Source organism: Myotis brandtii, unplaced genomic scaffold (genome assembly GCF_000412655.1).
Source record: "Myotis brandtii unplaced genomic scaffold, ASM41265v1 scaffold40, whole genome shotgun sequence".
Taxonomy (NCBI): domain Eukaryota; kingdom Metazoa; phylum Chordata; class Mammalia; order Chiroptera; family Vespertilionidae; genus Myotis; species Myotis brandtii.
In genome coordinates, this window is record NW_005365372.1 from 837,190 (window position 1) to 852,317 (window position 15,128).

Genomic DNA, 15,128 nt, shown 5'->3' on the forward strand with positions numbered 1-15,128 from the left:
GATGCCATGGTGCATTCATCAATAATGAGAAGTTGGGCCTTTTTAATAGTTTTAGCAACTTCACTGTTTATATTGAGTCTAGAAATTGAAGTTTCATTTAATGGAATTGGTAATTTATATTGGGAATGAAAGGTTCTTCCACCGAGAAGTAAATTTGCAGCAATTCGTGTAAATGCTGTGGGTGAAACAGTACCACCACGACCTCTAATATAATGTATTAAAACTTTACAAAGATATTCCTCCATGCTCCGAGGGCTGTTTCCTGCCTTAAACCTCACCCTCATGGGAAACAGCTCGGGGAGGGCGCAGCCCTTGGCAAGGCGACCCAGGACTCAGTGTGTCCAGGCTCTGAAGGCGGGTTCCTGCCTGAAACCTCTCCCTCATGGGCAACAGCTGGGGAAGGGTGCAGCTGTTGCCAAGACGGCCCCTGCAGGACTGCTTCCTTCTGGTTGCTGGGGCCTCGGACATGATGCGTTACACCCAGGGTTTTTATATAAATAGATTGTTTTGTCATTTGATGTATATGTTTATTTATATGTGTACTTATATCCAGCTTTTTTCCAGAAAGCATTTAACAATTTCATAGATGAATGGTAAAAACATAAAATTAAAATAAGTAGAGGAGATGATGGAATCCAAAAAGTAGAGCAGGAGATATTAGGTGAAGCCAGGAATGTGTTCTGTTGTTCATAAATGCATGGCATAAGGGCCTACACATCTAGAAGTGGGACAAAAATGAAGATTTAAATTTTCTGGCAGCCATTATAAAGAAGCTGATAAATTTAATTATCTGATTATTTGACAGTATCTTCAATGTAGAAACAGATCAAACAGACCAGAGAAGTTTTTCTCATGGCCTTTGTAAAAGAGAATGCAGTATAGCATAATGAAATGTCTTATAGCATCTTCACATTAAATATAGTAGCATGCTGACAAATTCTCAATGTAATTATGAAATTCAGGAAACACTCAGCTTTGTCTGTGCAGGAACTTTGCTTTAACAAGAATATCATAGAAGACTTTTAAAGTCCCTAATACTAAAATACTGAATTGTGATATTTACACAGTTCATCAACCAAAGAAATATTAAGGAAGTAGCTTATTTTTTTCTTCCTAGCATGTGAACATGTTTTCTTGTCAGTATTGCATCATTTGTGTAGGCATTGTGTGGGTGTGACTTGTTATATGCTGAACCTATTTAGGAATTTGGCCAAGGCTATGAATCAGAAAAGTGTGGGAGCAATTCCAAGAAATTTTGGGATGCAGCCTTATTTAAGTTTTTATGCAAAAGTTCATTGTTAAAATGCAAAAAAAGAAATTTTAGACTATACAAAGCTTTGAAACATTAAATATCTTTTAGTCCATTTAGTAGGGGAAAACCCTACTATAGTCAGTTGTACAATTGTACTTTAAACAAGCACACATTATCATTATGAAATATGAATATAAAATTTTGTACTAAAGACACCAACTATAATGCATTAGTTATCATTAATGTATAGATTGAAATGTAGTATAACAAATAATTTACATTAATTATTTTAAAACACAATCAAATTATGCACATGAATACATGTTTGAAATTTTCAGACTAGCCTTTACTTAACAGAGCATATATATACAAAGTACACATTTTAACATCTGTTGATTATATTTTTGCTTTTATTGGTAGTAAAGCCTTCAACTATAGGACTCAAAATGAATTTTTGAGAATATTAAACCCTTGTCTTCTGAAGTAATTGATTAACTATCCAAAACTAGTTTTTTTAAAAAATACATATTTACATCTTAAAATTCCTTGCAGTTGGTCCTTTGTCTTTAACCAACGTTAAATCTGGATGATTTTTCAATTCTCTTTAACAAACACTAATTAATTCTTAATGGAAAGTATAAAAGTCCCTATCACCAAGAGAAAAATATATTGGAGTAACTCACTCACTTATTGGTCTTTTGGACAGTTTATAATAATTGGATTAGAATGAGTGAAAATAAACCTCTGTGATCAGGATAGATATATAGTTTGGATTCAGTAGTTTGAAGGTGAAATAACTTCTGTATTTGATTATGGGGAAGAGAGCTGAGTGACAACTTTTCTTTTGCTAAGAACATCACCCATAAGACCTGCAAAGAACAAATCAGGTGATGAACAAATAAAAAGTTAATTCTCTAGGCTGTGAATGATGGCTTCTATTATATGCCATATTGGGATACTAGTGGGTGTTAGAAGAGCTAGGGGAAAAACAGTTGTTTTATACAAGTGTTTTCTTGAAAGTCTGGGCTATCTTTTTCTGTCTTCCTTCACTGCCTCTTTTTGCCTTCTATACTCCATTCTTTTCAGCCCTACTAGAGGCTGTGTTCTACAAAAGTGGTGCTCAGTGTCGTCTGTCTACCACTGGGTATATGTAAGATGCCTTCAGATGTCCTCAAGGCAAAAGTATCTATAATTATAGAAGTGTAATATGCAAATCAACCAAACGGCCAAACAGCGGAACAACCGTCTGGATGCCCTTCCGGACGACCTTCTGGACAAAGCCAGGGCTGTGAGGGCCAAGGCAGCCGGGGCTGCAAGGGCACAGGTATCTGGGTCTGCGAAGGCCTACTCTTGCATGAATTTTGTGCATCAGGCCTCTAGTTTTATAATAATACTCAGATATTATTTGTAAAACTTCTTCCACCTTGGCACAAGAAAGCAGTGATACCAAACCATGTCAGAAGTCATTGTATTCTTCATACACTTTCAGCTTTAAAAAAACATGCAAGTTTTACTTAAGAATGCCTTTGGTGAGGTGTTAGCAATCATTAAATTTATCAAATATCAATAATTGAGCACACCTCTTTTTAATAATGTGTGATGAAATGAGAAGTACACATATGGCACTTACCTGCATACCAAAAGATGATGGCTGCGTCAAGAGAGCACTTGTGTGATTTTTTTTTTTTTAGTTTTGACCTGAACTAGCTTCTTTTTAAAATGAAACATTTTTACTTGAAAGAATGATGAACAAACTATGATTCCTTAAAATTGGGCATCTGCTAGTGATTTATCAAACATGAAATGGAGTAAGCCTGTATTTCATGGAAAACAACTGACAAAATTTTTTGAGTTTGGAAGCAATAAATTAGAATTGTAGAAAATTTTTATTTGCTATCATAAGCTTGGTATCTTCTTAATACTCACAATATATTTTTTCTGATGAGATTACTGTTCTCAACATTTGGAAGATCTGCAAAACTCACATGATATTTTCAAATTAGGCATGAGTACGAATCCATTTAAAGTGTAAGATAGATCAGTGGATTATTACATAACAGAATATGGACAATTACTAGTATTTAATATGGCTTCAGATTCTCCATTGCACTAATCTTTAAGAAACTGCCACTTGTCAAATTCTTGTTTCAAGGAAAAATAACCAAAACTATATGAACAGGCTATTAAAATATTCCCTTTTCCAAATACATACCTGTGTGAGGTCTGAGTTTTCTTGATATACTTCAAGCAAAACAACTTAATTGCAACAGATTGAATGTAGAAGCAGATATGATAATCCAACTTGTCTTCTGCTAAGCCTGATATTAGAGACTTGTGAAAATATAAATCAGTGTCACTTTTTCAGTTTTTTGAAAAAATATAGTTATCTTTTATAAAATATTTATATTCACATGTAACAGATTTATTATCCTTAATGAATCAATAAGTAATTTTTTCTGTTTTAATTTTCAATATGATATATATAATAGATATAACTCACAAAGACAAAATCACTTTGAAGTCTTCAATAATTTTTAACACTGTTAAGGATTCCAGAGAACAAAAAAATTGAGAACTGCTTTCCTGGAAAAATTTGTTAAAGATAGTTCCACTTGTGGTGGAATCATACTAACAAAATGACTCGACTCCTTTGTTTTCATCCTTTTGGTCACGTAATATTGATTAGAAAAAAAGGGAACTGTTTGGTTATCTTCATTTATTTGCCCTTGTCAGTAAAATTGTGTGAAATCTTTGAGTCTGGTTATTAGAGTTAATGTCATTTGCTTAGCTTTGAAGGTGTGTGTGTGTGTGTGTGTGTTGGCAATCCTTTAATCTACTGCTTAAAAAATTGATAAAGACTGCCCCTTTAATCAGCTATACTAATAATATAAAATCCCATTTGTTTCCCAAAAACTGCAAACTTGGAGAAAAAAGAAACAGATGAGAAAATATGCATATGGGGTCTGAGCTTCTTGAACTTGATCAATAAGTGTTATATGACATTGAGAATACCATGATAATGTAGTTCGTGTGTGCCTTCTGTACAACCCAGGTTGAATGATATTATTTTTCAATTAAACAGTGAGACTTAGCACTGTTCATTTATAAGAAATTATTTTTATTGCTTCTATTTTATAAAAATCAGTGAGGGCAGACTATATGTATGCTAAATTTAACACTCTTTGCCCAAATGATTACCATTTTTATCAGTGAAAATTATGGACTTTTAAGAATATCCTTTTCAAGATCAAATCCAGTAAAAATAACTCCTTGGAATGAAGCCACCATAATCTTCTGTGGCAAGATACACACTTTCTCAGGGTTCTATGTTGTTTGGGGGAAATAATGTTGGAGTTCAGACTAGATTTTAGACAAGGAAGTAAGAGATGGTAACAGTTTTAATTTGTTAGCTCTTTGAATGCAAATATATTTATGGTGATAATGCAAACATTTTTTTTTAATTTGGTTAAGCTCCTAAACTCTTTTTAGTGCAAAGATAGTTTTATGTTTTAAAAAACCAACCCTTTGTTAGCTTGTGGATTCTCTTGAATAGTCTCCTCCAATGTGGTATGAACTCTTCATTACTGGTTCACTGTGTGACATGTTAAAAATCTGAGAGTAAGCATTTAAAAACTTTCACAGAAATTTAACAGAGTAATTTTATGTGCGGAATCTATTAGTTTAAAAAGGGATTATATTTTGTATGACATTTAAGTTTTCTATATATTTCATAAAAGTATGATCCACAGTGGGTTGGAGGAAAGGGAAAAAATACTGATTTATCTACACAGAAAGTATGAGAAGCATTACCCTGCATGACTATGAAAATGCTAAACCTTAAATGGTCCTTGAGTTTAGGTCTGAAATAAAAGCCTTACTTTCAGGATAGAAGAAAGCAGAAATTCCATGAAGTGAAAAACCTCCCCTCAACCCTGAGTTGGCTGATATATAATCCTATATAATAAAGTGGTAATATGCAAATTAACCCTCACACCCTCACAAGATGGCTGCCTAGGGGGCAGAGCTTTTGATGCTGACTGGCATAGAAACTGACCAATCAGAACCTAATCTGGGTGAACTGTGAAGGCAGTACCTAAGGTGGGGCTGAGGAGGGGTTTTAAGGGCAACAGCTGTTTGGTGTAAGGTGTAAGAAAGTGGTTCGTGTAAGAAAGTTCAATTTTTTAATGACCGGTTTGGCAGTATAGTGCATATGGCCGGCTATCAGTCTAGATATAGGGATTATGTATTTTTTTTTGCCAAGAGCATCTCCTCCTGCTGAAAAGGCTTTTCTCCCCCATCCTATCCTATATAATGTATCTACACTAATAAAAGGGTAATATGCTAATTAGACTGGCTCAATGGGTCATCTTCCAGACATCTGACTTTCTTCCAAACAAAGCCATGGTGGTGGGGGCCAAGGCAGAGGCAGTTAGGGGTGATCAGGCTGGCAGGGAGGAGCATTTAGGGGCAATCAGGCAGGCAGAGGCAGTTAGGAGCAATCAGGCTGGCAGGGGAGGGCAGTTAGGGGTGATCAGGCAGGCAGAGGCAGTTAGGGGCGATCAGGCAGGAAGGCAGAGGGGTTAGGGGTGATCAGGCAGGCAGGCAGAAGGGTTAGGGGCAATCAGGCAGGCAGAGAGGTTAGGGGCGATCAGGCTGGCAGGGATTTAGGGGCAATCAGGCCAGCAGGGGAGGGAAGTTGGGGGTGAGATAAGACTGGCGGAGGGCAGTTAGGGGCGATCAGGCCGGCAGGGGAGAGCAGTTAGGGGCAATCAGGCAGGCAGAGGAAGTTAGGGGTGATCAGACCAGCAGGGGAGGGCAGTTAGGGGCGATCAGGCAGGCAGGCAGAGGCAATTAGGGGCAATCAGGCAGGCAGGCAGGCAGAGGGGTTAGGGGTGATCAGGCAGGCAGAGAGGTTAGGGGCAATCAGGCAGGCAGAGGGGTTAGGGGCAATAAAGCAGGCAGGCAGGTGAGCAGTTAGGAGCCAGCAGTCCCAGATTGTGAGAGAGATGTCCGACTGCTTGTTTAGGCCTGATCCCACAGTTGGCAGTCAGACATCCCTTAAGGGGTCCCCGATTGGAGAGGGTGCAGGCTCGGCTTAGGGGACACACCCTCCCTCCCCGTGCATGAATTTTTTGCACCAGGCCACTAGTTACAAATAAAAGATCTGCCATAAAAGGTTTTGAGCTGTACCTTGGAAAATAGGCAAGACAAAAATTACTCAACATCTCTCCCATCTGCAATTTTATGTCAACAAATTAGTTACTTGATCACATTTTCAATTTAAGCAACACTTAAATAGAACATGCTAGAGTTGGAGATGGCATGTTGAGGCAGTAAGCAGGTTTTGCTAATTATTTTTTAAAGCTGCATTTTACTAATAACACTTATAAAACTGAAATCTATTTACATTTATCTTTATAACTGGCTTTTCAAAATTTAGCTTTTAATGAGTCATAATGTTAGTTTACAAATATGATATATTATTTAAGCTTGATTGGCAACTTTAAAGAGTTTAACTTTCATTTGTTTATTGAGGTAATTTGCCATCATGATCCTTTTACCGGGCACACAGATAAGAATTGCACCTGATTTCTTATTAGAAATTAAAATTCCTGGTAACTTCTAAAATGGATCAATAAGGAAGTAGAAATGAAGGTATCAAATTAATAGTCATCACATAGGTTGCTCTTTATTAAGGTAACAGAAAGGATCTTGGGTCTTAAAAGGAGCTCCATTAGCTCAAATTATTTTGATATTTTTGCTATCTTTTACATAAAAACTTCTCAAAGTCCATAACCATATCATATATTCTTTAAATTTTCTTTTCACAGTAGTGTGTATGAGAGCGTGATTTACTAAATGAATGAAAGTGAGAAAGTATTAAGTAAGAGCATATAATTTATAGGAATGTTACCTTTATGAAATAATAAATGCAAGGGCATATGAGTGTGCAAATGTGTATGTATAGCAAAAATTGCTTGAAAGTTAATTTTTTTTTTATTCCCCTATTAGGTTTTTCTTGTTAGAAAGAAGACGGGCCCTGATGCTGGGCAACTCTATGCAATGAAGGTGTTAAAAAAAGCTTCTTTGAAAGGTAGAAAATTAGAAAGCTTATTTAAAAAGAATTTGGTAAAGCTCATTTTAAGAGATATGCTGTGTATTGCTTGTATAAGTTGAGTAGATTTAGTTTTCTTTTTTATTATTTTAATTAAACTTATTGGAGTGGCATTGGTTAATAAAATTTTATAGGTTTCAAGTATACATTTCTATCATACATCATCTTCATATTGCATTGTGTGCCCACCACCCAAAATCAGATTTTCTTCAGTTACCATGTATTTGACCCCATTTCCCTTCCATTTTCTTTTACTACTCCCTTACCCCCCTTCCCTCTGATAGTTAACATACTGTTGTCTATGTCTATGCGTTTTTGTTTCTTTGTTTTTCTCATTTGTTAATGTGATAATTTCAGTTTTCCATCCCACCTATGATTGAAATCATATGGTTCTTGACTTTTTTGTCTTAGTTTTTTTTAATTTAGTTGTAATTTATATTTCTAGGGTTGATATTTGTATATATCTTAATTTAGTGAGAGTATACCATGATAAAAATCTAATGGCATAAAAAGTAACACATTTAATAAAAAGAACTTATTTTTTAAACTATATTCTTTAATTTTTTTCTGTTCCATCGGTGTTGCTATTATATATTGAGAAAGCACAACTGCCTGCATACATTTACATACACCATCTTCTAGGCTCTGATCAGAAAGCACCATGCTCAGTTTTAATCAATAAACTCATTTGAAAAATTAAGAACTAATACATAAAAATGTATATTAACCAAATACCTGTTTATGTCACTTTAACCCACCTTGAGATGTAAACTGAATTTATTTGCTTTCTGAGTATATGGTAATTACTGTTTAGGCATATATAGACTTCAAATTTAGGAACTTATAAAGTTATGTTTTATATTTTTACATTTTTGTTTGATGGAATTTCTATGGAAATTATATACAATAGTAATATATTCTAACTATCTGTAATTTTTAGTTCGAGACAGAGTTCGCACAAAGATGGAGAGGGATATACTGGTGGAAGTAAATCATCCATTTATTGTCAAGTTGCATTATGGTATGTAATCTGTAGAAAGCCCTAGATGTAATTATTTTAAGTTGTATGCATTATTACATAAAGGAGTTAGATATCTTACATGAATGCTCTCTTCTGTGTTTCGGTATTCTCTGATGCTCTTCCTATGAAATTGAAGTGCATGTAGACAAAAATTTACTATTTGGTTTATACACAGTGTAATATTTCTCTAGTTATCATCCAAAATTCCCTACAGACAATGCTTTTAGCCTCAGCCTAGCAACTGGGGCTGTTCTATTAAATTGCTGCCAGGTTATTACATCTAGTTACCTCCAATTTCTAGAACATATTCTCTACCGTTGTTGAAACCAATTTCTACTTCCTACAGATTTTTTTGCAATAGCAATTAAAGTTTGTCTTCCATTAGTTGAGTCCTCTTAACAAAGTGATTTCAGTTAACCATTTTGTGTATTACTATTTTAACATTATTGCTTCCTGAGCTTCTATTCCTTTAATTGATTTTGTTCCTCACCATGTTATCTCCCCTCCCAACCCCAACTCAATAAAGCAATACACTGTCACACTGGGTTTATATCAATCTTATACCCTAGAGGGGGAAAAGGAATGGACCCTAGACTTAATTTTCTTTTAAGGTCAAGGGAGTTTGGCTTTTTTAAAAAATGGCATTGGCTCTTTTAGAAGATAGTGAACAAAATAAATTTCAAGTGTTGATTAGCAAGAAAAACACATACATTAATATTAGAATATACTGGCAGAACTATATGGGAACTGTATGCCATTCTGTACTCTTCAGTAAATAAGATTAACTTTTCATAAGTACCGTGTCTTTACTAACTTGCTAAGTAGTAATATAAAAAAATTTTATCACTAACTATATTAGCAAGGAGATTTCAGATAAAGGTTGTGCTGGATTCAGTAAGTCAAATCAGATCACTCACCTTATTTTCCATTTTAGTAACCATTTCCACTAAATTCCATCAATAATACACCATAAACTTTAGTTCAACCGGCATCAATGTCTTTGTCATCTTGTGACTTGAAGTTCTGTGCCTTTATGATGCGTGTGCTGGATGTTCTGACTTTGTGTTCCTCTTATTGGTGGTGTTTCTTTCACCATGGTTTCCGAGGATCGAGTGAATGACCAGACACACACAGTGAAGCAGAATGCTATCCATTAAACAACATGCAGAATTCTAAAATGGTCAGTGGGAAATTACTAGAAATACAGCTTTCAAGAGTTGCATTTTTAGCTGTATTTGCAAATACTGTGATATTTAAGCAGCCTAGAAAACAGCAAAGTTGACTAAATTTTAGATTTTTGTCCTCAAAAATATTTAATTTTTGTGTGTGGCTTGATGCAGTGTTATTTTCATTCCTTACATATTTATAAACGAAACACTTTTTTCCTAGTGTTTCTAAATATAAAATCTACTTGATTTGAAATCAAGTGGTTGGAACACTTTTGAATTTTATTTTAATCATGTTCTTGAATAAAATTTTCATTGAAGAAGCTTTCAATTAATAGACCAGTTTGATTCTGTAATTAGCACACAGTACCTAATGTTTGGCATTGTTTTGAGGACCAAAGCTCAAAGTGGATTTTGTTCTTGAACAGTATTCCAGTGTATTTGATGACATGTGTTGGCTTGAGGGCTAATCTTTTTTCTAATAGATTTGAAATTTCTATTGTTAAAATACTGCACAAATTTGAATGAAAAAAAACCTAGAAAAATGAAAACTGTAGTAATTTAAATTAATCCTAGTATGTTGTGATAGAGGGACAGTTTTGGTGCCATAATTTCTCTCTCCATGGTAGTGTTGGAATTCAATCAGTTGAAATGTATTTCTGTACCACAATTTAAGCTTCAATAAAGGTTTGATTCATTGATTATCTAATGACATAAAAAAGGATTTCCTTTCAGATAATAATATAACAAGAAGTAAATACTTCAAACTAATTTAATATATTCAGCTAAATGAAAAGTATTTATCTGAAGTAAGAATCAATAGCTTCTAGTTGTATTTCTTGTATTTGTTGATTAACTTGTCTAAGTAAACAAGATAGTGTCTTCTGCTTATTTGTCTGGCAATATTTCTATATCCTACTAGGCTTTACTTCCTGTGACATTAGGCTATAAAATTCTGTGATAATTTATTCAAAACATTATAGTGTTTGTGCTCCAGTACATGTTCACAATGAGCATATTTATCTTATTTCCTGGTTCTATTTAAGATAGTAATGTAATTTTGTTAGTGTATTTGAGTTATTCTTTCTTATATTTAGGGGGAGAAGAATAGCAGTGAGAAGTAGTAGATGTTATAGAAAGAACATGAATTTTAAATCAGACAGTTCTGAGATTGAATCATGGCTCCATTGCTAATTTAATGTATGCATGATATTGTTGAGTTTAGCTTCCCTGGGAAATTCAAAGGTATATACATTATTAAATCCCCAATATAGACTACTATGTCCATTTTCAATTTTTGAAATTTAAAAAAGTATCAGATATTTATTTTATTCTTAGGTAATGTTGACAAATACTATATTAAAATATATACCCAACTATATCTATAAATAATGTTCAAGAAATTATTCTTTCACTCCTTGTTACCCCAATGGAATGAAAATGGTAGTATCTAAAGATTTCCTTTAATCTCCTGGATGTCATTAGTTTAATCAGTAAATACCAGTTGTGTACAAAACACTGTATTAGATGTAGTGAGCTCTAAAGGTGAAACAATTTCTGCTTTCAAGAAATTTATAATCTATAAAGAATACAGACATCATTAAATGAAAATAAATTAATTACACAACTCAAATGGAGTAACTACCATAAGAGAGACATAAATAAAGTATCATGCAATCTCAAAAGTAGTAGCAAGTAAAGCTGATGGGAAAGTGTAAGGGTGCTGTAGGAAATGAGAAAAGGGGGAAATCCTTAATAGAGGATAGAGGTGGCATTTTGGTTGAGCTTGAAAGAATTAGTAGATTTTCAGTAGGTGGGGATGCAGAGTTCAGACAATAGTAGTATAACATGATGTTCAAAAATCAGGAAAATGAGGGTAGTAGAAGTTTCTGTGTAAAGCCACATGCAAGATTGATTATGTTCTTGGAAGGGTTTTATAGTTATTTCAACACCAGATTTAATTTTGACATAATGTGATTCAATAATGGACCATATGAGTAAATGCTTAATTGGTATATAGTGTTCAGTGATAAAATTCTAAACTTACATATTAATTTAAAAGTATACTAAGCTTTTTAAGCCTTTAATATTGCTATATTACTATATTCTATTTTTAAATTAGCCTTTCAGACTGAAGGGAAGCTGTATTTAATACTGGATTTTCTCAGAGGAGGAGATGTCTTCACAAGATTATCCAAAGAGGTATCTGTTTGTAAATCTTTACATGTTTTCTTGAAACAAAACTAAGAAAAATAATTTTTGTTTCTTTTTTCTATAGAAATATTAAATGATATTTGTTTCATTGCATAGCATTTAGTGAATATGCCAATTAATCGCATTTTCTATCTGCTTATGTCATTTAGATTATCTCAATGTGCTACTTATTATTCTCTTAGGCACAAGATCAATTTAAATAACTGGATGAAGCATATAAGGCCACACCTAGGTCTTTGGCTACAGAAGCTACCAAAGTGCCTCTGGGAGTAGTATTTAATTTATTTATGTTTAAAACAGTTTTATGGAGGTGTAAATTACATACAATAAACTGCATATATTAAAGCACACACTTTCATAAATTTTGACATTTGTATATACCCCTGAAACCATCATCACAATCAAAATAATTAGCTTTTCTATCACCCCAACAGTTTTCTTGTACCCCTTTGTAAAGTTTCCATCCTGTCCCACCCCTACTGAATGCTTTCTGTTACTGTTTGGTTTGCATGTTTTAGGACATTATATAAATGGAATTCTATAGTTATATTCTGTCTGACTTATCTCAGCAGAATTATTTTGAAATTCATCCATGTTGTTACATGTACCTATACTTTATTCATGTTATTGTTTTGAGTATTCCACTTTATGGATATACCACGATTTGTTTATTCATTCACTTGATGGATGTTTGTGTTTGCAGTTTTTGGATATTTCTAATAAAACTGCTAAAACATTCACATACAAATGATTGTATGGACAAATATTTTCATTTTTCATGCTTAAATACCTAGAGTGTAGTGACTGGATTGTATATTTTATTTTATTTTTATTTTGTAGTTTACATTAGGGTTTATAGTTGGTGTTGTACATTCTATGGGTTTGGATAAAAGTATAATGACACATGCCTACCATTGTAGTCTCATACAGAATAGTTTCATTGTCCTAAAAGTCCTTCATGCTCTCCTTATTCATTCCTCTTTCTCCCCAACCATGATTGGGTTATATAGTAGGTATATGTTTTAACTTATTTTAAAGACACTTAAACGTTTCCAAAGTGGTTATATAATTTTTACATTCCCACCAGTAGAATATGAAAGTTTCAGTTGCTCTACATCTTTGTCAACACTTGGTATCGTCAGTCTTGTTTTAATTTTGGACATCTCATAAGTGTGTACTGGTACCTTATTGTGGTTTTGAATTTTATTACCCTGAAGATTAATGATGTCAGTCATCTCTTCATGCACTTATTTGACATCTATATATTCTCTTTAATAAAATGCCTGTTCAAATCTTTGGCCCATTTTTTAAAATGGGTTGTTTCTTACTGAGTTTTGAGAATCTTCATATATTTTGGATGGTAAGTCCTTTATCATATAGGTTGTTTCTAAATGTTTTCTTCTGGTCTATAGTTTGTCTTTTTATTCTCTTTAACAGTATCTTTTTTATTTCAAATATATTTTTATTCAATAAATATTTATTGAGTTATAGCACATTAAACAAAAGAACATACACAGACAGTAGGGGGTGAGGGCATGTGCTGGGGGTGGGAGAGGCTGGGGAGAGATCAATGGGTGAAAAAGGAGACTTATGTAATACTTTAAACACTAAATAATTTAAATTTTAAAAAGTATATAAATAAAACTTCATCAAAATTAATCACTTCTGCTAACAGTACCTTTCTAAAAGCAATTCTTTATTATGATGAAGTTTTTATTTATACACTTTTTAAAATTTAAAATTTTTATTGTTTAAAGTATTACGTAGTCTCTTCTTTCACCCATTTATCCCTCCCCAGCCTTTTCCACTCCCCAGCACATGCCCTCCCCCCCTACTGTCTGTGTCCATTGGTTATGCTCATATGCACGCATACAAGTCCTTCAGTTGATCTCTTACCCACCCCCTCACCTGCCTTCCCTCGTAGGTTGGACAGTCTTTTCGATGCTTCTATGACTCTGACTCTATTTTTGTTCATCAGTTTATGTTGTTCATTATATTCCACAAATGAGTGAGATCATATGATATTTATCTTTCTCCAACTTGCTTATTTCACTTAGCATAATGCTCTCCAGTTCCATCCATGCTGTTGCAAATGGTAAGAGTTCCTTCTTTTTACAGCAGTGTAGTATTCCATTGTGTAGATGTACCACAGTTTTTAAATCGACTCATCTGCTGATGGGCACTTAGGCTGTTTCCAAGTCTTAGCTATTGTAAACTGCTGCTATGAACATAGGGGTGCATACGTCCTTTCTGAATGGTGTTTCTGGTTTCTTGGAATATATTCCTAGAAGTGGGATTACTGGGTCAAATGAGAGTTCCATTTTTAATTTTTTTAGGAAACTCCATACTGTTCTCCACAGTGGCTGTACCAGTCTGCATTCCCACCAGCAGTGCAAGAGGGTTCCTTTTTCTCCACATCCTCTCCAGCACTTGTCCTTTGTTGATTTGTTGATGATAGCCATTCTGACAGGTGTGTGATGGTACCTCATTGTTATTTTGAGTTGTATCTCTCAGATGATTAGTGACTTTGAGCATGTTTACATATGTCTTTTGGTTTTCGATATGTCCTCTTTTGAAAAGTGTCTATTTAGGTCCTTTGCCCATTTTTTTTTTGATTGGATTGTTTATCTTCTTGTTGTGAAAATGTATGAGTTCCCTATACATTTTGGAGATTAAATCCTTATTGGAGATCACATTGGTAAATATATTCTCCCATGCAGTGGGCTTCCTTGTTATTTTGTTGATGGTTTCTTTTGCTGTGCAGAAGCATTTTATTTTAATGTAGTCCCACTTGTTTATTTTCTACTTAGTTTCCATTGTCCTAGGAGCTATATTGGTAAAGATCCTGCTACAACATATGTCTGATATTTTGCAGCCTATGGATTCTTTTAGGATTTTTATGGTTTCCCGTCTTACGTTTAAGTCCTTTAGGCATTTTGAGTTTTTAAATAAATTATGTTTTGGTGTCCTATTTAAGGGGTATTTGTGTAATCTCAGGCCATAAATGTTTTTCTCCTATGTTTTCTAGAAATTTTTTAGTTTTAGGTTTTATATTTAAATTTATAATCCATTTTGAGTTCATTTTAGTATGTGGTAATAGATATATTTGTTGTAGTTCAAGTGTATTATTAATATAGGGTGGGGCAAAAGTAGGTTTATAGTTGTTCATATGGAAAATAACACAATAATCTAATCTAATAAAAGAGAAACATGCAAATTCACTGCACTGCTGCTATGCCCCAAGCCACGCCCACCAGCCAATCAGAGCGACTATATGCAAATTAACCCTACCAATATGGCAGCCGGAAGCCACAGAGCTGGAGCAAGCAGGTGGCTTGGTTGCCCAGGCGATGGAGGAAG

The 15,128-nt window shown here is 34.0% G+C and overlaps 1 protein-coding gene across 1 annotated transcript in view; it reads left to right on the forward strand.

The window, feature by feature from the left end:
- Positions 1 to 15,128, forward strand: part of RPS6KA6 (ribosomal protein S6 kinase, 90kDa, polypeptide 6) — a 174,662-nt gene that overhangs the window by 53,297 nt on the left and 106,237 nt on the right. The window contains exons 4-6 of the mRNA XM_005873234.2: positions 7,265 to 7,346; positions 8,308 to 8,388; positions 11,677 to 11,756. Coding sequence (XP_005873296.1) covers positions 7,265 to 7,346; positions 8,308 to 8,388; positions 11,677 to 11,756 — 243 coding nt within the window. The remainder of the gene's footprint in view (positions 1 to 7,264; positions 7,347 to 8,307; positions 8,389 to 11,676; positions 11,757 to 15,128) is intronic.